This window comes from Rattus norvegicus, chromosome 3, assembly GCF_021556685.1.
Source record: "Rattus norvegicus strain SHRSP/BbbUtx chromosome 3, alternate assembly SHRSP_T2T, whole genome shotgun sequence".
Lineage (NCBI taxonomy): Eukaryota > Metazoa > Chordata > Mammalia > Rodentia > Muridae > Rattus > Rattus norvegicus.
The window spans coordinates 75966756-75989994 of record NC_141536.1 but is presented as its reverse complement, the minus strand read 5'-3'; the positions used below and the strand labels follow the sequence as shown (position 1 = coordinate 75989994).

General features: G+C 43.3%; 1 protein-coding gene and 1 long non-coding RNA gene across 13 annotated transcripts in view; one reads left to right on the top strand and one right to left on the bottom strand.

Moving 5' to 3' along the window:
- The window catches only part of Nup160 (nucleoporin 160), a 59558-nt gene extending 56032 nt beyond the window's left edge, over positions 1-3526 (bottom strand). Inside the window, 2 exon segments of the mRNA NM_001446918.1 lie at positions 3033-3144; positions 3405-3526. Coding sequence (NP_001433847.1) covers positions 3033-3144; positions 3405-3504 — 212 coding nt within the window. The 5' untranslated portion in view covers positions 3505-3526.
- Positions 3527-5572: 2046 nt separating this feature from the next.
- Positions 5573-22525, top strand: LOC102555600 (uncharacterized). 12 transcript variants are annotated; one of them, XR_015684474.1, is made up of 5 exons: positions 5573-5697; positions 7269-7440; positions 7695-7837; positions 12372-12536; positions 18909-20147. It is a non-coding gene; the product is annotated as an uncharacterized LOC102555600 (long non-coding RNA). The 12 variants fall into 12 exon arrangements; XR_015684475.1 differs by lacking the exon at positions 18909-20147 and adding an exon at positions 15554-15989 and having other exon boundaries at positions 5575-5697; XR_015684479.1 differs by lacking the exons at positions 7269-7440; positions 18909-20147 and adding exons at positions 15117-15284; positions 15554-15989 and having other exon boundaries at positions 5620-5697.
- The last annotated feature ends 714 nt before the right edge of the window (positions 22526-23239 follow it).

Here is a 23239-nt window from a genome sequence, read left to right as displayed (position 1 = left end):
ATGTCAAATACAGAGGTGAATGCTAGCAGCAGATCACTGAACTGAGAACTGCCCCCCCCCATTGAAGGAATTAGAGAAAGGATTGAAGGAGTTAAAGCAGTTGAGACCCCATAAGAACAACAATGCTAACCAACCAGAGCTCCCAGGGTCTAAACCACTACCCAAAGACTATACATGGACTGACCCATGACTCTAGCTGCATATGTAGCAGAGGATGGCCTTGTTGGGCACCAATGGAAGAAGAAGCCCTTGGTCCTGCCAAGGCTGGACCTCCCAGTATAGGGGGATGTGTGTATGGGAGTGGATGGGGAGGGAAACACCCTTATAGATGGGGAGGGGGAGGGGATAGAACTTATAGACAGGAAATTGGGACAGGGAATAACATTTGAAATGTAAATAAAAAAAATCCAAGAAAAAAGAAAACAAAACAAAAAAAGTGGGCTAGAAATGAACTAATGTTGGACATGCAGATTATATGCAAATACTATGCTTTTTAAAAGCATGAAGAACATTTTAAAAGTATGATCACACTGACTTCAGAATGATAAAATGAACTTTTTCTTGAATCAACAATCAAGACTAAAATTTAAATAAAAAAGCCAACCAACTTATTCTCCTTAACTTTTAGCCTTTAGTTTTATCTCTCTGCTCATTTTGAAGAAATATATCTTCTTATTAATACTATTTAGTCAGCTGCATATGACAGCCCATATCTTTAATACTAGCAATCTGGAGGCAAAGGCAGACAGGTCTTTGTGAGTAAGCCAGTTTGGCTACACCGCGAGTTCCACACCAGTCAGAAATACATAGTGAGACATTCTCTCTCTCCCTGACCCCAACACAAACAAAAAGTTAACAATTTGGGGGCTAGAAACTTGTTTAAATGATTAAGAGCACCAGTTGTTCCTTCAAAAGATTCACGTTTGAATCCAAGCACCAACATGGCAGCTCACGACCACCCATAACTCCAGTTCCGGGGACCCAGGCAACCTCTCTGGTCTTCAGCAGTACCAGGCCTGCACGCATGTGGTGCACGCAAACTCATGCAGTTAAAACACTCATGCACTTGAACTTTCTTGGAACTTTATCATTTCAAATTCTTTTCATTTTTCTTGTCCAATTTATTTGGCTTCTTTTAAGTATGTGTCAAGTGTCATTAATCAACTGTTCCCTTGAGAATGACAGGAGATGTCCCATCTAAAAGTTTCTCATCTTGACTCATTTTACTGAAATTCAGCCCTGGTATCTCTGGTTAATGTAAATGGTGGTGCTATTTTTGACTCAGGTGACTGACTTTACTCACAGCAGAGGAAAGAAAAAAAGTTTTGAATGAATCTAGGTTTTTCTATTCATAAGAGTAAAAGTTCTAAAAATTTATTGATTCTTACTATGGGATAGATAACCTAGCAGGAAATAGTTTAAAGCAGCATAAAACACCAGGGCTGGAGAGAGTTCAGTGGTTAAAAGCACTGACTGTTCTTCCAGAGGTCCTGAGTTCAATTCCCAGCAACCATATGGTGGCTCACAACCATCTGTAATGGGATCTGATGTCCTCTTCTGGTGTGTCTGAAGAGAATGAATATTTCATATGCATATTAAAACAAACAAACAAAAGCACCAAGAGCTTTTTGTGTTGCTATTCTTTAAAAAAAAAATGGACAAAAATTACTCATGGCAGGTCATATAACTTAAATGATAATTCATACCATGGTAGTTTGATTAAGAATGGTACCCACAGGGGTTGGGGATTTAGCTCAGTGGTAGAGCACTTGCCTAGCAATCGCAAGGCCCTGGGTTCGGTCCCCAGCTCCGAAAAAAAGAAAAAGAAAAAAAAAAGAATGGTACCCACAGACTCATATATTTGAAAGCTTAGAGAGTGGGGTCAGAAGGGGTGGACTTGTTGGAAGAAATGTCACGGGACTGGCCTTTAAGGTTTCAGAAGCTTGAACCAGACCCAGTAGCTCACTCCTTTACTCTGCTGTCTGCTGATCCATAGGTAGAATTCTCAGCTACCTCTCTAGCACTACGAACGTCTGTGTGTCACCATGCTTTCCACCAAGATGACAATGAACTAACCATCTGAACCAGTAAGCAAACCTTGATTAAATGCTTTTCTTTATAAGAGGTGCTGTGGTCATGGTGTTTCTTCACAGCAATAGAAACCCAAAGACACATAACATACTATGCTTAAACAAGGCCAGACCTTTGACAGATTCGAGAAGATATCTCCAAGGTGCAGGAGTCCCTTCCCATCACCTTACAACCGCCATCTGCATCCTTGTCCCCCAAACCAGGTCTCTTTCAGTTAGAACACTGATCCTGGCTTTCTTAGAGTGGGATTCTTTCTGCATCCATCCTCCTCCTTTCAGTCTTTCTTCGATATTCACATTCTCGGTAACCTGGACTCCCGACTCCCCTCTAACCCAGCTCTCAAGTTCTGTCCATTCCCTTCCATGGTATCTACTTGATCCATCTTTGCCCATGCTTAGCTAACTTTTTTGATCCTTTGGATCTGTTAAACTGTGACCCTCCCCTCCCCTCCCCTGCCAATCACATATGATTGTCCCATTTGCTTCTTATAGTCTCCATAGACTTTTCTCTGAGGCATTAAAGTCTGTATTTATATATCTACGTTATATCTTTAATGTCTTCTTTGTGTGTGAAACTGGGACAACAAAAGTGGCATCCACTATATGTCTACTATTATATAGCTACAACATCTTGTACCATTTCCTAGTACTCAGCACCATGTACGACTTAATCTCATCAACAGAATGAAGCTTCAAAGACTATGATATTTTGAATTCATGGCTAAAATGGATTTTCAGTGTTTTATCTTGACTACATTCCTTTAGTTTTTTATCCAGCTACAAGAATACTTCTAGAACTGATTCTGACGCAAACAAGGAGACACTGGTTCTCTTTTCCTATGTGTGGATTACTGCTAGACGCAAAAATTTGGAACAGGCTCAAATACTGATACATCAGACAACCTTACACATCTGTAGGAGAAGAGGGAACGTAGCACTTACCAATGAATGAACCTGTTTCTGGTGATGGAGAATAACTTGCCACTTTCCACATAATAGAAGCCTCCTGCGCTCTCACTGTATTTCACTGCTCCAAACGCAGCATTTGCAGTCCCTACAAAATGAATGTAGTCGGCTTGCACACGTGGTTCTCTGGGGATGACAGGCACTGAAGAGTGCTGAGGAAGCAGAGTGCAAGGGACTGACAGTGCATACAATAATAGGTGGAAAAGGGAGAAAGAAGTCAGGCACAAGACAAGCTATGATGCACAGGCTTTAGGCATGTGGACTTGGATAAACCAGGGGAGACCAAAGGCCTACTTGGGGAGCCCGAGGGAAAGCGGTGGCTCCCATTCTCCCAAGCCCTTTCCGTACCAAGGTCGCACACTGTGAATTCCCGAAAGTGCCTGGGCCTTTCGCGTTCAGCTCCGCTCAGCTCCACGAAGCTCCGTTCCAGGGATCCCGCCGCCGCCATCTTCCCGCGCGTCGCGAGGCCCGACGGGACAAGGGCGGGTCACGTCGACGTCACTTCCGGGGGTGTGGCGCAGGGCGGGCCTGTGAGACTTTCGCTGGCCGAGGACCGTGGGTCTGAGGATCGGTTGTGGCTTTTCACCGCGAGAGAGAGGCTGAAGCGGGAGGAAGATGCCTCCACTAGCGGTCATTTTGGAGCCGGCGGCGGCCGCGGCGCCCTTTCCCGACCGCCTAGAGCAGGGGCGGGGCTGTGTGTGTTTTCATTTTGAAAAACGGGCGGGGGCGGGCGGCGAGGGAAGAGGCCTGACAGGCACATTAGCAGCTAGCGGTCACCTTCCCCTCCGTTAGAGTGTTGGCTTGTAAGTTGTTACCCAACCTCTTCATCAATCAGCGAAACAAGGGGGAAAAGTGAACGGGAGAGGGATCTTTTGTGTTAGCATTTTTGGGAGACTTTTTTTTTTTTTTTACATACCCACGTACACATGTATGTTTTGAGATGGCAGCTCCCTTTTTAGCTCAGGTGGGCCTTGAACTCTTATCCTCCTGCCCCAACCTCCCGAGTACTAGGAATTACAGGCTCTTGCCACCCGGATCGACACGGGTCGGGTGCATTAAATTAAACATTAATGCTGCAACCCTCTGAGGCTATCAAAATGCAGTACAATTTGCAAATGTGCAAATAATTGTTCTTTAATTTTTCTCTGGGATTGGTTAGTGTTCTGGAGGTTGAAGAAAGTGGATTGATCATTCAAAGCCAGCTGGGCCTAGATACTGAGACTTTGTCAATGAATAAATAGTCTGTCAATGAATAAATAAATAAACTACAACTTCAGGCTTACAACTGAACACGTTCCTTGGCAACTTCATCAGAATCATAACGTTGTGCAGTTCCGTAATTCTGCCCCTGCCCCAGCAATTACAATTCCCTTGGCCTTGATGAATATTTCGTGATTGTAACTGCCCACATCTTTCTCACTTAGCTTACTCTGAAGTCAGGTTGAGTGGGCATAGTCGTACACAGCAGCAACTTTAGGAAGCAAGTAAATCAGGAGTTCAAGATTATCCTCCAATCTATGTCAAGATCAAGGCCAGCCTGAGGCTGCCTGAAACCCTGGCTCAAATCAAACAAAAGGCAGCCAAGTGTGGGGGCCCACCTCTTTAATCCCAGCACTCAGGAGGAGGAGGTAGGTGGATTTCTGTGAGTTAAAGGGCAGCTTGGATTATAGTGAATTCCAGGACAGCCAGGGCTACACAAAACAGAAACTGTCTTGATGCCACTACTCCCCACAAAAGACAACTTGCCCTGCAACCATGTTTCCCACTACCAGCAATTCTAGCTTTATGTTTCTGTTTCTGTACATTGAACTGTGTCTGAGCTTATAGAGAGACACCCTTCCTACTTCAACCTTCAGTTAACTGATCATTTTAGCATCTTTAATTTTTCCATTTTTACTGTTACTCTTCTAAATCTCACTGATTTCAAGTCTCCCCTAAAGCCTTGCTAACTCCTGTGTTCTACAGTTGGTGAATGGGAATTATGTCTGCATTCAGTGGACACATTTTAGTGAATCCAGATGAAGTATAAGGTCCTGGTCCCTTGCTTCCATCTGGTCAATTTCAGTTCAATTTTCCCTGTCTAATCCTGCGTTCGTCACTCCCCTAGCAAGGCTGTTTTCTGGTGCGCTTTCCTGTGTGCAAATCTCTGCCTGTGTGTGCTCGCGAGTACACACACACACACACACACACACACACACACACACACCTTTAAAAATCTTTTTAAAAAGAATACCTGTTGTTGGGCTTAGTGGCTCACATCTTGACCCTCAGCACACAGAAGGCAGATACAGGTAGATCTCTGTGAGTTTACGGCTAGCCTAGTCTATGGAATGAGTGAAATATGTTTTGGGGAACTTGATGTTAAGAGTCATTTTCCTCACATATTCAAAATATCTATAATATAAGAAGGAATGTAAGAGATGAACAGGGAGGAGTGCTGTAAAAACTGCCTCCTGGACATACAATGTGGTGGCTGCTTTGATGAGATCATAGCTGTGGTTACCTACACAAAAGACAGGGCCTGTCAACATTCCGTTGTGGGGGTTGGACTGATGAGGCCCCATCCCTCCCTGAGGAACCATCGGTAAAGTCAGTGGCTGCTCTGAGAGAGGAGTAATTTTCTTCAGTAGTGTATTTACTGGTTAGTTGCCAGTGTTCCTATAATCCTCCCTCCCATGCTTATTCAAGCAACCCTAATTAAACTCAGTGGGTTGCATTCATAGAAAAGACATGAAAATAGAAGGGGAACTACTTGGGAAGAAGGAGGGGCTCATGGGGAGGGGTGCAAAAGAGGGTGATAGGGGTACATGAATGAAGCTGAGAGTAGTGGCACACACCTGTCATAGGCCAGTCTCAGCAACATAGTAAGTTTGAGGCCCGCCTAGGCTGCGTCAGATCCTGTCTCACAGACATAAACAGAAGATTTTATCAGTATGTTTGCTTTTTATTGTTATCCATTTTACAAATGATGGACATCACGTGACATTTTCATACATGTACTTTAATCTACTGTGGTCACATTCACTTCTTGTTAGCAAATCTTGTCCTCCCTTCCCCTCTTACTGTTCCCCTTCCTCTTCCCGAATAAAGTCCTCCCTCCCCTTTTATGCCATGTATACATATATTTAAATCTAGATTTTGCATGTAAGAACCAACAGGCAGAACTTGTTTTGTGTGTCTGCCTTTATTAGTAATGATGATCTCTAATTGTAACCATTTCCCTCCAAATGATGCAATTTTCTTCTTGTTTATGGCTGAATAAATCTTTAGATACAATGTTTTCCAGACTTCGAGCTGTCTTTGGTCCAGGTTATAGTAAATTTAAGGTGAATTGCAGTAAGTTAACATCGACACTTTACATTGCCCAAACTTAGTATCTTTTTTAGGTGGTAATTTTTCAATGGAAATTAGTGTTATTTCACACTGAGCACTTTCTATGTAATTTACTTTATTTCGGGTTCCAGGAATGTGGTTTTCTATCATTTGGCCATTGACTTTCAAAAGTGATAACAGGAATGACTGGAGATCTAGCCACAGTGCAAAAGTCTTATTATTTTTCTATTTCTTTGGAGTCTTAAATACTGGCTTTTATCTACATGTTGTTCTATTAATCATAGTAACTCATTTCCAGTTCCTGGAAGCATGTTGGTTTAGCCCACACTTACTTTTTCAGTCTTGATTGCATTTCTCCCTGTGTGCTGGGCACTGGGTTATAATGATCACTCCCAAAGAGGCTATGCAGCCAGATACCTTGTCTTTCTGGTTTTTAGAGACATGGTTTCTCTGTGTAGCCCTGGTTGTCCTGGAACTCCCTCAGTAGACCAGGCTAGCCTCAAACTCGGAGATCCACCTGCCTCTGCCTCTCAAGTGCGGATTAAAGGTTTGTCACTACCGCCCAACTAAAATATTCTTAAACACTACAAAAATGTCAGGTTTTCTGCTTTTGAGTTTCTCTCCGTTTAATGGGGTTTCAAAGGGGGAAAGTAGAGCTAATGGTAAGATGTGGTAATTACTACACAAGATAGTAAAGGTATAGCTGGACTATCACAGGAGAGAACCAGGCAAGCAGTGTCTGAGAAGCCTGGGTCATGGTCTAAAGATGTTTCCTTTCCTCCTGAACAGTTTGGATTAACATTAACTGTCTTTCCTTACAGCTCAGTGCTGAAAGAACTAAATAAATTCTTTTTTTTCCTTGTTTGTTTATTTACCCAGGTCTCAGTGTGCAGCTCTAACTCCCTGAAACTCACAACATACATCAGTCTGGCCTCAAACTCAGATTTACCTATCTGTGCTTCCCCGTATCAGGATTAAAGGCGTGAGCCACCATGCCCTGCTATGAATTCCTACTGTAGGTTTTACATATGAATATGAAATGACCCTGCAGGTAAAATGCCTACTATGTAGGCCTGATGGCCCAAGTTCATACCTCAAAATCCATGTAAAGGCTCAAAAAAGAGAATTGACTGACTCTTAAAATCGTCCTCTGACCTCCACATGCGAGTCATGGCATAATAATTTGTAATTAATATATTTTACTATATAATTTATAATTCTAAACATTCATTCCTTTTTATTGTATGTGTATGTGTAAATTCCTGCATGTGTACATGTGGACCACATGCTTGTCTGGTACCTTAGGTCAGAAGAGGGAATTGGATCTCTTGGAATTGGAGTTACAGGCAGTCGTGAGATACCATATGGATGCTGGGATTGAAACTCAAGTACTCTGTAAGAGCACTGAGGGTGCCTAACTGCTGAGTCATCTCTACAGCCCCATAATAGTAAGTTTTTATTGACATTTATTTATTTATGGGTGTTTTGCTTGTAGTGTCTGCTGTATGTGCCTGCTGGCCAAAGAATCCACAAGAGGGCATCAGATCCCCTGGAACTGGAGTTACAGACATTTGTGAGTTCCCACGTAGGTTCTGGGAGTCAAACCTGGGTCGTCTGGAAGAGGAGCCAGTGCTCTTAACTACTGAGTCCAAAAACTAAGTCCTAGTGTAGGGACTAGGGAGTGGCTCAGTGGTGGCATTCCTGCTTTCTATGCTTAAGCCCTGGCTACTGTTGTCATTATTACTATTTACTGTTTTGTGGTTTTTTTGTTTGGTTGGATTGTATTTTTGAGACGAGGTCTTGTGAGGTCCGAGTCCTCCTCTGACCTCCGCACGTGAGCTTCATTTTGTCAGGGTATGATGGGAGATGAAGAGGCCAGAAGATCAGGATTTCAAAGACAGCCTGACCACATAATGAGTTTGAGGCCAACTTAGGCTCTATGAGACCCTATAATTTTTAAAAAAATCAAGTCTTTATAAATAGTTCTTAAAAATTAAATATATTAGAGGGGCTGAGAGTTATGACAGGGCCCAGCTTCGGCTCCCAGAGCCCACGTAGTGGCTCACAAATGCCTATGACTGTAGTCCCAGGGGACCCAGTGCCCTCTTCTGGCCTCCTGGGTTTTCTGAACACATGTGGTACACGTGCATTGACTAAAGCACATACACATAAAAATAAATACATTTTTATTAAAGTAGATTTGACCTCATTATGGAAAGCCTAAACGGGTGAACTGGGAGAACAATTTTTTTGTTTTGTTTTTTCTAGACAGACTTTCTCTGTGTAGCTATGTATGTCCTTGAACTCACTCTGTAGATCAGGCTGGCCTTGAATTCAGAGATCATCCTGCCTCTGCCTCCCAAGTGCTGGGATTAAAGGTGCCATCACTGCCTGGTAGAACCTTGTTTAAAGAGAGTAGAGGTCACTAGAAAGTTACGTGTTGGAGTAGTCAGGCTGACATTGTAGGTGCACTAACTGCTCTGACATGGAGTCTAGAGTTTTTCAGTTCTCCCCAGGAAACCCCTAGTGCATAACCCTGCAAAGGGAACTTCTTTTAAAAAAGAGAAATTGTAGAAGAAATGAAGTATGTCACTGCTTTCACTTCTGTTTTCGTCCTGACTTCTTTTTCACTTTTCATATAACATTTTCCACAAATTTCAATATGTTTCACATTGTTCCACAATTAATTGATTTATTTTAATTTTTGGAGTAAGCAGAGTGAACATGAATTTATTAAGGAAGAAAAGTGGGAGAAGAACTTCTGAGAGTTGGAGGGGTCCAAGGGATATTGGAATGTTACTTTTACATATTTACAAAATCAGTTCACGTAGACTGGACAAAGTGGTGCAGCCCTCAGGAGGTAGAGGCAGGTGGATCTCTCTGAGTTCAAGGCCAGCCTGGTCTATATTGTGTGTTCTAAGACAGCAAGGTCTACATAAGACCCTGGTTTGTTCTGTTTGTTTTGTTTTAAATATGGTATAATAATGTAATCCACAGAATCAGGAAAAAAATGTTTCTTGAGTTCCCTGAGATGGCTTTGCTTATCAAAGCCAGCTCTGGTGTATGTGGAAATTGACCTGACACTAATGTAGTGATGACATATAAAAGCGTAAGCACTTGTGTAAGCCTTTCCTAGAGGGGCAGGAGCCTTGTAGTTTTTCCCACCCTTGTTTGCCTTTCTGGTGAGTTTTGGGAGTCCTTTCTCATTGAGTGTCCAAGTTAGACAGGATCTATCAGTTGAGTGTAAGGCATTTACCATCCATTCTTGAGAGTAGCACGTAAGGCCGAAAGCACCAACAAGAAGCACGATTCGAGCCAGGCAGTGCTGGCACACGCCTTTAATCCCAGCACGCCAGAAGAAAGGAAGGCGGGTCTCTTGAGTTCCAGGTCAGCTTGGTCTACAGATCAAGTTCCAGGACAGTCCGGGCTACACAGAGAAACTCTGTCTTGAAAAATCATTAGGTAAATAAATAAATAAGTAAAAATTAAGTAAGAAGGAAGATGTATAGGTAGCCTTAATGTTATTAACTAAGCAGTTACTGAACTATGACTAATATTGATCTCAAAGAACAAAATAAAAGTAACCAGGGAGATAGCTCAATGGGTGAGGATGCTTGCAGTGCAGGCTAGATAAACTGAGTCTGATCTTGGGAATTCATGGTGGAAGAAGAGCCAATCAAGAAAGGTGTTCTCTGGGGTTGGGGATCTAGCTCAGTGGTAGAGCGCTTGCCTAGGAAGCGCAAGGCCCTGGGTTCGGTCCCCAGCTCTGAAAAAAAGAACCAAAAAAAAAAAAAAAAAGGTGTTCTCTGACGTCCATACATCATTTTGATACATGTGTGAACTTGCACACACATACCCCCACCCCCGACACATAAAACAATTCAACTGGAGAAAAGTGGTTCACTCTTTAATCTCAGCATTTGGGGGGCAGAGGCAGGTAAATCTCTGTGAGTTTGAGACAAGTATGGTCCATATAGCAAGACTCAGGCTATCTAGGGCTATGAGGTGAGAGACCTTGTATTAAACCAGCCAGTCAACCAACCAACCAACCAACCAACCAAGGAAGATAAAAATTCATACAGGCATGGAGCAATAGTAGTTAGTCGTGGTACCCAGGGTCAATTCCCAATTACCACTGGTAATGCCAGTTCTAGAGGATTGACACCCTCTTTTAACTTCTAAGGGCACCAGACACGCACATGGTGCACATGCACATATGCAGGCAAAATACACATATATAAAAAATAAAATCTTGGGGTTGGGGATTTAGCTCAGCGGTAGAGCACTTGGCTAGCAAGCGCAAGGCCCTGGGTTTGGTCCCCAGCTCCGGAAAAAAAAAAAAAGAAAAAAAAATCTTAAAGAAAAAAAGAAAAGAGCAATTTAGGAAAAAAAACTCATTTACAACTCCTCTCTCTCTCTCTCTCTCTCTCTCTCTCTCTCTCTCTCTCTCTCTCTCTCTCTCTCATCTTGCTACTAGTCCAGGATGAGTCCAACAATACTTTTTATTTCAATCAATGTATGGTGGTAGTTTTATGCACAACTGCAATCCCAGCACCAGTCAGAGGCAAGAGGCTACTCTACACAATGAGACCCCGCCTCAAAAACAAAATATTTTTAAAATAGTCTCCTTTCATTTCATTTTATTTTATTCTTTCTTTCTTCTTTGAGACAGGGTCTCACTGTTTAGCTCTGACTGACTTGGGTCTTATTGTGTAGGCCAGGCTGGCCTTGAACTCTCAGACCTGCCTGCCTCTGCTTCCTGAGTGGGGGATTAGAGTGTTCCCATCTTGACCTATCCTCACTTTCAGGGTTGTCATTTCTTTGTTGCTGTGCCAACATGTCATACCCTCGTGTCTTAATCTGCAAAGTAGTAATGATAATAAATGTCAGTGGAGATATTTCCCAATCTGTTTAGTAATTTTTCTCTACTCATCTGCTCTGGAAAGTTTTTTAAAACCCTCTGCTTTCTGGGTGGGGGTGACACATGCATTTAATCCCAGCATTTGGGAAGCAGAGGCAGGTGTATCTCTTGTGAGTTCAAGGCCAGCCTAGTCTATAGAGCAAGTTCTAGGACAGCCAAGGCTACACATTGAAACCCTGTCTTGAAAACCAAAGCCCTCCTCTGCCAAAAAACAAAACAAAACAAAATAAAGCAAAAAAAACCCTTTCTGCTCATTCCTTCAAAGGGTAAAGGGTAAAAAGGTTCAAATCATAAAAATAGAATTTTTTTAAAAGATTTATTCATTTATTATATATAAGTACACTGTAGCTGTCTTCAGACACACCAGAAGAGGGCATTGGATCTCTTTACAGATGGTTGTGAGCCACCATGTGGTTGCTGGTAATTGAACTCAGAACCTCTGGAAGAGCAGTAGGGCGCTCTTAACCGCCGAACCATCTCTCCAGCCCCCTAAAAATAGAATTTTTAGAAGCATTACTCCTTCCTTATTTTATCCGCCATGTTTCATTTGTATGCAGGTGCCAAAAGAGTCACCAGGCAAATAAAATAAGCTGCTTCCTCATACACTGGAGCCTGGTGTCAGCAGCCTGAGCAGGGTCGAGGCTTGGGCTGGAGGTCAGGGACAAAGCTCTTCTGAATCCTAGGCTTTTTGTTTTGTGTTAGCTAGCCTTCGTCACTCCTGCAAGAATGTCTGGAAATTAAATAAGTCAAAATATATATAACTGAAATTTCAGACCTGGCAACCACAGGTCCACACCCAGTGATTGTTATGTTTCTCTAGCACCCTCCAGGACCCTGCTTACGCACCGATTTCTCCTGAGTAACAGCGTGTGGAGCCAAGTCAGTAACGATAATGTTCCTTGTCTGTCTTCTTGGGCTTGCCCCGATGCTGGCCTGACAATGCCAGGCTCGGGAAGTATTTGTTTCTGAAACCTAGCCAAGAAGTCTAACAATTCTCTCCCTTCCTTTCTATTGCCCTTGTCTTCCTTACTGATGCCAAGTCTGGTGTTTTCCTTGTCTAGAGACCATACAAGCAAGGAAACGAACTTTCTTGGGATAAGAGAGACCACTTAGCAGAAAAATGCTCTCTTTGTTCTCATTCAAATGACCTTTTCTCGGATGGCATTCATGTCTGAAGCTTCCTATATTCCTTCGATTCTCCAAGATCCTTGTGAGGAGAGCAGAAGGTAAGTGCTGAAATTCTGATCTTTCTTTGAGACAAGGTGTCATGTAGCCCAGGCGAAGCTCAAAGTTATTATGACCTTTTAAATACCTTGAATTCCTGATCCTTCTGTTTCCATCTCCAGAGTATTGGACTGCAGGCATGTACCACGATGCCTAGCTATGAGCTCTGAATTTTCTTGATTGGCAAGAAATAGCTGAGAGATGGTAAAAGGCTTTGCTATGTATTTACCCAAACTATCCTTAGCTGGGTCTGAACCCATTTTCAAAACATACTTAGAAACAAAGGCTAAAGAGAAGGCTTAGATGTTAAACCACTCACTGTTCTGCACAGGATCCAGGCTTAGTTCCCAGCACCTACATGGCAGCCCAGAACTGCTATAACACCAGTTCTATGGGGAGACAATGTCCTCTTCTGGCTTCCTTGGGCTCCTACATATATGCGGTGTACATAAACTAACGTAGATACACATCTCATTACAATAATACTTTAAAAATGAATATTGTCTGGTGGAGAAAAATGTTTCCGTAGTTTGACTAAGACATCTCATCCTCAGGGTTTTATTTCAAAGAAACAGTCAGAGGCATTGTTTTGTAGACACAGAGGTTCATTTTGTAAGTAAACCTTTACTTTGCTGTGATTGACAGATATCAGTAATTGTCAAAATGAATGAACCGCTGTTAACGTACTATTAACTTAAGCGCATACTTAGTGTGGTGAGGAGGCACATTTCTTTATTCCCAGAACTCAGGAGGCAGAGGCAGGCAGATCTCTATGAGTTTGAGGCTAGCCTGGTCTAAATTCTGAATTCTAGGCTAACCAGAGCTATGTAGATGGCAAGACCTTGTCTCTAAAACAAGCTCTATCCCAGTTAGGGTTACTATCGCGATGCTGAAACACCGTGACCAAAGCAACCTGGGGAGGAAAGGGTTTGTTTGGCTTCTGTTTCATCCCCACTGTTCATCATCAGAGGAAGTCAGGGCAGGAATGCTGACAGGCAGGAACCTGGAGGCAGGAGCTGATGCAGAGGCCATGGAGGGTGCTGCTTACTGGCTTGTTCCTCATGACTTGCTCAGCCTGCTTTCTTCAGGACCACCAGCCCAGGAATGGCATCACCCGAGGTGGGCTGTGCCCTCCCCCATCAATCACTATTAATTAAATGACCTAGAGCAGATGTTTTTTGTTTGTTGTTTTTGTTTTGAGACAGTGTCTCACTATTTTTCTCTGATTGTCCTGGAACTCACTATGTAGACAAAGTTGGTCTTGAACTCACAGAGTTATGCTTGCCTCTGCCTCCCAAATGCCTGGTATTAAAGGTGTGCACTACCATGCCCAGCTACCTACAGTCAGATCTTTATTAGAGACATTTTGTTAATTGAGATTCCTTCCTCTCAGATGTCTTTGGCCCCGTGTTAAGTTAACATAAAACTTTCCAGTATACTTCCTCCAAGTATACTTTTTCTTTCTTTTCTTCCCACCCCAAGTCACAGTCTCTCTGTGTTTAGCCTAGGCTAGCCTTGAGTCACCTCTGGAATACTAGAATTACAAGCATTCACCCTCAAAACTGACGTTCATGTGTGTGTGTGTGTGTGTGTGTGTGTGTGTGTGTGTGTGTGTGTGTGTGTATGTGTGTGCATGCCAAGGTTGGAGAACAACTTTTAGGAGTCAGTTTTCTCCTTGTGCTTTGGTTTCTGGGGATTGAACTCATTTTGTTAGGTTTGCACAAGTGTTTTTGCCCATTGGGCCATCTCACTGGACCTTGTATACTTTTTAACATAATGGTCGTTTTTGTTCCAGGATTCTATCCACAATACTCAGTTACATGTGGTGCCCAGATATGTATCCTTAGGTTCCTCAAGTCAGTGAGAGTTTCTTGAATTTTCCTTGTTTTGGAATGGCCTCTACACTGAGCTACATACCCAGTGATATTTAGTATTTAACAATAAAAAGGATTTAAAATATTTTTATTTTCTTGTTTATTTGGACACAGCGGTCTTATTACATAAGTTTTGCTGTTGAAGAACTTGCTATGTAGTCCAGGTTGGCCTGAACCCACAGACATTCTCCTGCCTCTGCTTCCCGAGTGCTAGAACTAAAAGTGCCTGCTATCATGCTCAGCTTAGGAATTATTTTTGAAATTAGAAAGACATACACTGGCATGGAGAACTTTTAAAACATATTTCTGTGCACGTGTACACATGTATAACCCTACATACACGAACAGGTTAGTGGACAGCTATGGGAGTTGGTTTTGTCCTTCCAGCATGTAGTTCCCAAGGATGGAACTTAGTTGTCAAATTTGCCAGCAGGAACCTTTACTCCCTGAGCCAGCTTGCTGCCCTGGAAAAAGTAACCTTTAAAAGATGGCCTCGCTAGGAGGACAGGTGTTCCAGTGCAGTGCTAAGCAAGCACATCGTGTAGCCTTGTGTCACTGTCTATGAAGGAACTGAAATCAGTGGTGTGGGGCAGAGTGGGTGTTGTCCTCAGAATTCTGCAGTTTCTAGGAAACTGGGCACCATCTGTTTCTGATTAGAGCATTGAACTTGCAAGATCATGAGCTGGGTCTTTGTTACTCTCAACAAAGTCAAGAAGAAGAAGAAGGAGAAGCAGCAGCAGCAGCAGCAGCAGCAGCCGCAGAAGAAGAAGAAGAAGAAGAAGAAGAAGAAGAAGAAGAAGAAGAAGAAGAAGAAGAAGAAGAAGAAGAAGAAGAAGAAGAAGAAGAGTAGTGATACCAAATGCTAAGGATGCCTGTGTGAGCGGCAGAGTCATATCCTGGCTCTCTCTTCCCTGGGGCTTTGCATTTAAAAAACACGTGTTGTGGTTTTCTATGATTATCTTTCCACTTCCTCTGCCGCAGCTCCCTCGCTGTAAATATCCTTTTGTGCACTGCCGCTTTGCCTTCCTTGATCACTCACTCACTTTCTCCAACCCTCCGCTGTGTATTTCCCGCTAGTCACGTACAAGTTCGGTGGGATTTCTATTCTCTAACGAGATTTTTTTTTTTTTTTTTTTTTTTTTTAGTAACGAGTTTCAAATCCCAGCCATGTCTGTTATGAGCTGTATGATCTGAGGACAACTGCACAAGTAATACGAGTTTCCTCCTCTGAAAACAAAGGCGACATTATGCGGCCAGTGGGAACAGTACGGGATTAAATGAGGCTTGCCATACATCTGCAGAGGATCTAAATCAGTGCTTGGCACCAGTGAGGCATTTCGCCTTCCCTGCCACCTTCCCTTTCTCCCTCCATGCATCCGAGGAGGCTATGGCTTGTGTTATCTCTCGCTAAGACGACCACACGCTAAAGGATCAAACCTAAACAGAGCTGGCTTCCAGGGTCCCCTCATGTGAACCCACACCCTGTCTTTGTGGCCTCCCCACTTTCTACCATACACACATCACTCTGTAGCCACACCCAATTACTAGCTCTTGTCTAAATACATGGTACGATCTCTGTAAGCACCGTTTTCTGCATCTGGAATTCTTACTCACTCTTGCCTGGTAAAGTTCTCTTGCCCACAGCTGGAGGGCCCATGCTCCCTCTTCTGCTCTGAGCTTTATGAATGTAACTCCTTCTTCATTTACTCCATTGACCCAACAGATTATTATCCGGCCTCTACCATATGCCATTCGAGACAGGCAACCCCTGTGACATTTGTGACATTTTGCTCTACGAGGGCAGGGTCTGCCTGATTTTTATCTCTAGTGCTTATTGAGGGGAAGAGCAAGCACTGGACAGGATAAAATGAGAGCTGATCTTTCTCAGTGGCCAAACCAGAAAGCTATTTCCAAGTGCTGACTTCCTCGTTTGCTAGGTGAAGGGAAAGACAAAGGACACTTCTTGTTACATGTAACATATTGTTGCACTTACTGGCAATTCCAAGGGCTCAGAGCCATTATTCCGCTTCCAGTGTTCTCCATCTGGAAGCGTTTAACCAATTAAATGAAAGACTGCAGATGAGTTAGCCCCACTGTATCTTCAGTGGGTGAAACCTTCTCTGCTCTGGCGGATTCATTACACAAATACCAAGGGTCAAACCTATTTTTAGTAACACAATTTTGAACATCTTAGTTTGTTTTTTTGAAATTTCTAAAATTGGTAACAGACTTTTGAAAATCTTTTTATTTAAAAAAAGTGTAAGGCCAGTGTGATGGTTCACAGGTAAAGACCTCTTCCCTCTGAGTTTGCTGATAGAAATTTATTTTCTCTGCTAAACTGAATTTTTTTTCCACTCAAGTTGGAAACAGTGCATCCTGGATTGCATCATGAGATTTAAACTGAAGGCCACGATGGGAAGGAGTTAAGTTAGGTTTCAGTGAGAAAGATGGGATTTGAGATTTGATAGTGGATAGAAGAAATCTATCCACACTGTGATCCAACACTGTAGTCTTTGCTAGGCCAGAATGTTCAGCACACTCTAACTGAATGTCATTCTAGGCTAAAAAAAAAAAAAAAAAAAAAAAAAAAAAAAAAACAAACCAAAAAACCCCAGGGCTTAGGGGAGGGAGGGAGGGACAGAGTAGAACATTCAGGAATTTTAGGGTAATGGACATTTTTTAAAGTACTGGGCATTGAGCCTCAGGAGTCACATATGCTAATTAGACAAGCTTCTACATACACAGGTCAGAAATGTGTGTGTGTGTGTGGTGTGGTGTGTGTGTGTGTGTGTGTGTGTGTGTGTGTGTTTTGAGACAGGGTTTCTAAGTGAAATAGCCTTGGGCTGTGTACTGGCTAGTTTTGTGTGTCAACTTGACACAAGCTGGAGTTATCACAGAGAAAGGAGCCTCAGTTGAGGAAAAGCCTCCATGAGACCCAACTGTAAGGCATTTTCTCAACTAATGATCAAGGGGGGATTGCCTAGCCCATTGTGGATGGGGCTGTCCCTGGGCTGGTAGTCCTGAGTTCTATAAGAAAGCAAGCTGAGCAAGCCAGGGGAGGCAAGCCAGTAAGTAACATCCCTCCATGGCCTCTGCATCAGCTCCTGCTTCCTGACCTGCTTGAGTTCCAGTCCTGACTTCCTTTGGTGATGAACAGCAATGTGGAAGTGTAAGCTGAATAAACCCTTTCCTCCCCAACTTGCTTCTTGGTCATGATGTTTGTGCAGGAATAGAAACCTAATGAAGATAGGCTGTCCTGGAACTCACTCTGTAGACTAGGCTTGCCTTGAACTTATAGAGGTCCACCTGCCTCTGCCTCCCAAGTATTGGGATCAAAAGTGTACACCACCATTTCTGGCAGGAATGACTTTTGCTTTTTAGAAAATATTATCATTGTATGTGTACTATATATATGTGTGTGAGTAAGGGCGTGCACATTCTTCAGTGTGTGTGTGTATGTGTAGAGGCCAGAGGACAACTTTGGGGAATTGGTCCTCTTTTTGCTGTGGGTTTGCTAGTGCTTTTGCCTGCTAAGTTACCTCATGGACTTGAGGCTTTAAAAACAACAACAACAACAACAACAACAACATGATTTTGATAAATTGTTCCAAGCTGGTCTAGAATTCTGTATGTAACCATGCTAAGTCTCAAATTGGAGAGTCTGTTGCTTAGCTGGGATTACGTCTGGTGCGGCTTTGAAATCTTAGTACCCCAGACTGTTGAGATTACACATACATCACCATGCCTATTTTATGGGGTATGGAGGGTTAAACCCAGGGCTTCTGCACGCTAGGTGAGCACTTTACCAGCTGAACTACCTTTTAGACACAGACTTCCTGACTTGAGTCCCCCCCACCCCCCCACCCCCCGCTCCCATTTTGTTTGAGACAGTTTCTTTGTGTAGCCCTGGGTGTCTTGGAATTCACTTTGTAGACCAGGCTGGTTTTGAACTCCTGTAGACCTGCCTGCCTCTGCCTCCCTAGTGTTGGGACTAAAGGCATACCCCACCACCAGGCTTGGATCTTGTTTTTATACTTCGTTGCCTGCTTTTCATGTTTAATTCATTGCTGCAGTGTTTACACCTCTGTAATTGGGCTTAGGTGAAACAGATAAATGAATGATTATAAAGGGTGGTTAGGAAAATCTAGAAAGAAGTTAGTTGTCTAAAGTAGCAATTAGTTTCTTTTATAAGAGACCTGACCCTGACCCATATTACCCAGGATGAAATCTGGGCTTGCTAATGCCTATCTGAATGCAATCCTCGTGGGAGGTGGAGACCAGAGGATCAGGAGTTCAAGGTCAAGCCTGGTCTATATGAGACTCATCTCAAAGAAACAAAACTCATGCGATGTAGATTGTGTGAGATGCCGTGGCAATCCTTATGGGGTGGGAAATACAGCAGTGTAGTGTGACTTGCACTCAAATCAAAAGGTCCAGGGGTTGTTCATGAACGGTAAAGCTAATACCTCAAGTTGTTTGTTTGTTTTGGTTTCCCTACAGGAGAACACAGTGACCCCAAGGAAGTAGTCCACAGCGGAAGGGCACAGAAATGGTGGTAGAGGGCTCAAGTGACATCGCAGAGGAGGGCAGCGGTGCCACCAAGAATGTGAAAAAGGCGCTGTTGAAAGGGAGGTTCATAAGCTGTCCAAACCAGGGTCATAAGCTCCCAGAAAAGTGGCTATAATTTCTGCTGATGAATTGGAGGAAATTTGCAATAAGGAAAAATACACCCATCTGAAAAGAAATCCAGTTCAGAAGGTCAGTCCAGCCCCAAACAACCTCAGGGAACAGGAATTGGACTCACAGAACAATGCGGCACTTACTTGGCTTTACAGAGGCCAGCTCATTCCTTTCCAAAGTGCACACAGTTCACACCTAATTCTGTGCTGAAGTATCTACAGAGAACCTAGACACACAGGAGCTCCTCCAAATTTCTCACTGTTTCTCTGTCCAGATGCAGGACAGGTCCTTTCGAAGGCTCAGCAACTGTTGACAGTGAGACCAGTTACCACGAACAGTGAAGTCCCTTGAGAGTGTCACCTGAGGAGATTTTCCTTTAAATACCAGCAAACAGACAGACATGACAGTCCATGCCTGAAATCCTAGTGCTTGGGAGGCAGAGGCAGGAGGAGCATGGATTCAAGGCCAACGTAGGCTGCATAGTGACACCCTGTCTCAAAATGAGAACAAAGGCAAGGGCGCAAAAGCAAAGTGCAGGGGCCAGTGGGGGCCTGAGGTCTGGATCACTCCGGAGCTGCAGTAACTGATGCCAGGCAGTAAAACACATAGGACAGAAGGACCTGAGGTCAATCCCAGGCTCCCATACGAAGAGGCAGCGAGGTGGTGTATGCTCGTAGTTTCAAAGCTGAGGCAGCAGAGACAGGAGGATTATGGGACTTGGACAGCCAGTATAACCAAGCAAGTGAGCTTCAGTTTCAGAGAGACCCCATCTCAAAAGAAGGTAGAGAAACGAGGAAGAAGCTTGGTGCTAACCTCTGACCTTCACACACCCGGTACATAGGCATATGCACATATGTGGACGTATGCACATCAGATTTTTTTCCATCTTAAAGGTTTAATATAGTTTGAAAAACAAACCTGATTTTAAAAAAAGGAAAAAAGCAAACTTATAAGGTGTCAGATACAAACTCCTAAGCACCATTTGGCCACATGACAAGAGTGACAGCTCGTGACCCAAAATGTTTCAAACCTTAGTGGAAACTGGAAGGGAATCTTACACGTATCCTCCAAAAATGACAGGACACATTTTCTAGTAGAAAGAATCTAGTAGGCAAGATTTCTTTTAATTAAAAATTTTTTAGATGCAACATTACAGTAGAACCTCATTATATAGTCAGGTCTGGTGACTAATGGGCACAAAAGTATTTAAAAATCACAAACGCAAAATCTAGTCCGAGTGGATACTGATGAGACCGAATGCCTATAAGAGCCTATGAGAACACAGATAATACCAGTATACGATGGTCACAGCTCGTACTTACATAGTGATCCCTGGGTGCTCGCACTGTGCTGAGTGGTTGGCATACCTGGACTCATTTGATTCTCACAAGAATCCTTTACGGGGGTCACATATGTGGCTACTATGGGCCCTACCATTTTTGATGCACCTATATTTAAAAATCTGTCTGCCCGTCAGACTTTCCCGGAGGCCAGTGCTGATTAATCCTTTCAGATTCTTCGGGCAAGGCCACTTTAAGATTCCTTAGGAGAAGGCAGTAAATCTACTTTCACTGAACCCCACCTCTGCGGGGTTCTGTGCTACTAGGGAGCATAGACCATCACAACACTGAATACTTATGACAACCTTTTGAGGTGATAAATGTGATTAACTTTGTTTTACATCTGTAGAAAGTACAGAGTTATAGGCCCCAAGAGAGGGCTCAAGTTAACACTGGTTCTTCTGTCAGAGATCCCAGTTTTGTTTCTAGCACCCACATGGTGGCTCCCAAATATCCATTACTCTGTCCTCTGTGGGCACCAAGCATGGGTATGGTGAACATACATGACAAACATACACACTCACAGGCAAAACACTCATGAACATAAAACAATTTTTTAAAAATGCTATAGATGTGAAAGGCTTAGTACAGTGTACACCTAGTAAATGGCAAAGTAAGACTTTCAACCTATGTCTGTCAGAGTCCTAAATTTTGTGTTCTTTATGGTGTGTGTGGGTGTGTTTGTGTTAGGGTTTCTATTCCTACACAAACATCATGATCAAGAAGAAGTTGGGGAGGAAAGGGTTTATTCAGCTTACACTTTCACATTGCTGTTCATCACCAAAGGAAGTCAGGACTGGAACTCACATAGGGTAGGAACCTGGAGGCAGGAGCTGATGCAGAAGCCATGGAGAGATGTTACTTATTGACTTGCTTCGCCTGGCTTGCTCAGCTTGCTCTCTTATAGAACCCAGGACCACCAGCCTAGGGACAGCACCACCCACAATGGGCCCTCCTACCCTTGATCACTAGTTGAGAAAGTACCTTACAGCTGGATCTCATGGAGGCTTTTCCTCAAGGGAGGCTCCTTTCTCTGTGATAACTACAGCTTGTGTTAAGTTGACACACAAAACCAGCCAGTACAGACAGTGTGTGCAAAGGTTCAAACAAGGGTCAGAGGTCTGAGATTCTCCTGAAGCTGGTGTTACAGGAGTTGTGAGCTGCTCAACATGGGTTCTGGGAAACAAACTCAAGCCTCTTCCAGGAACAGTACATCTCAACTGCTGAGACATTTCTCGGGCCCCCACAGTCACATTTATTTATATATTTATATATTATGTACAGTGGTGTTTGGCTGCATGTATATCTTGTGTGGCAGTGTGAGATCTCCTAAAACAGTAGTTACAGACAGTTGTAAGCTGCCATGTAGGTGCTGGGAATTGAACCTGGGTCCTCTGAAGAGTAGCTAGAGCTCCCAGCTGCTGAGCCACCTCTCCAGCTCCCCCTAAATTCACATTAAAAAGAAAACAAAACAAAACAGTCAGGCAGTGGTGGTATGTAGCTCCGAGAGGCAGAGGAAGGCAGATCTCCAAGTTTAAGGCCAGCCTGGTCTATAAGAACTAGTTCCAGGTCAGCCAGCACAGAGAAACCCTATTTCAAAAACAAAAAAACCTCAAAACACACACACACACACACACACACACACACACACACACACACACACACATTTATATTCTTTCTATCCTTCCCTCCAATTCTTCCCTTTCCCCCAGATTTATAGCCTCTTTATATTTAATTGTTGTTATTTATGTATATAAACTCACAAATATATAAATACAACCTGCTAAGTCCAGTTAGTGTTGCTTGTGAGTGTATGATATCAGTGTTGAACACTTGGGCTCATCCCTGGGGAAGATGAATTCTCTCTTAGGATTTTTTAGTTTCTCAAATTCACATGATTTTTCGTGTTTGCTTCTGATGCACAGTCTTACTGTGTAGCTCTCGTTGGCCTGGAACTGGCCAGACTGGCCTCAAACCACAGACACCTGTCTGTCTCTGTCTTCCTCGTGTGGCGATTAAAGGCATTGAATGCATACCCAGAAAATGTGTGTAAACGAAAACTCATGCATATAAAATAAAAATTTAAAAGAAATTGAACTGGTTGCTTCAATTACTTCTTTCCTATGCACCCTGTTGGAGAGAGAGCTCCTTGTCTTCCTGTGATAGTGAGTGACAAGTATAGCACAACCGTTGCTCCTGGATGAATGAGAGCCAACAGCAGTTTATCAGTTACTTGTGCTCACTCTGAGGGACTCGTCCACACAGGGCCAGAGCGGGTCGCGCTCAGGAAGAGCGAATTGTAAGGGGCTGCAGAAGGCAAGTGTTGTAACAAGAGGGTGGGATGCCCTTTGCTCCCTTCGGAAGGATGTGGTTGGCTTGTTTGGATAATCCTGTGGTCTTGGAGGGAACCGAAGCCTGCCAATCAGGGAGGAGCAGGAATTGCACATGGTCTGTGAGATAATGAGTGTGTGTGTATTTGAGAGGGTGGAGTTTAAACCAGGACATTGCTAAGCACATCCTCTACCACTGAGCTGTATCCCCATTCCTTCTAACGAAGGCCCAAGATAATGATGGCTGGTTAGGGACTATCCTTGAGAAAGGAGTGAGGAGGGACTCTTGCAATCGGTCCTTCAATTTTGCTAACTCCAAGGGTATTAATTGTAGCTGGTACAATGAGCCATTGATATACATAAGGGGTTCAAATTAGGTGTACAGCTCCTGTTAAAACAATGTGGGTCCCAGGGATTGATGTAAGCTGGCCGAAAGGGAAAGACTGTCAATTAAGAACATTTGATAAGATATGATGTGGAG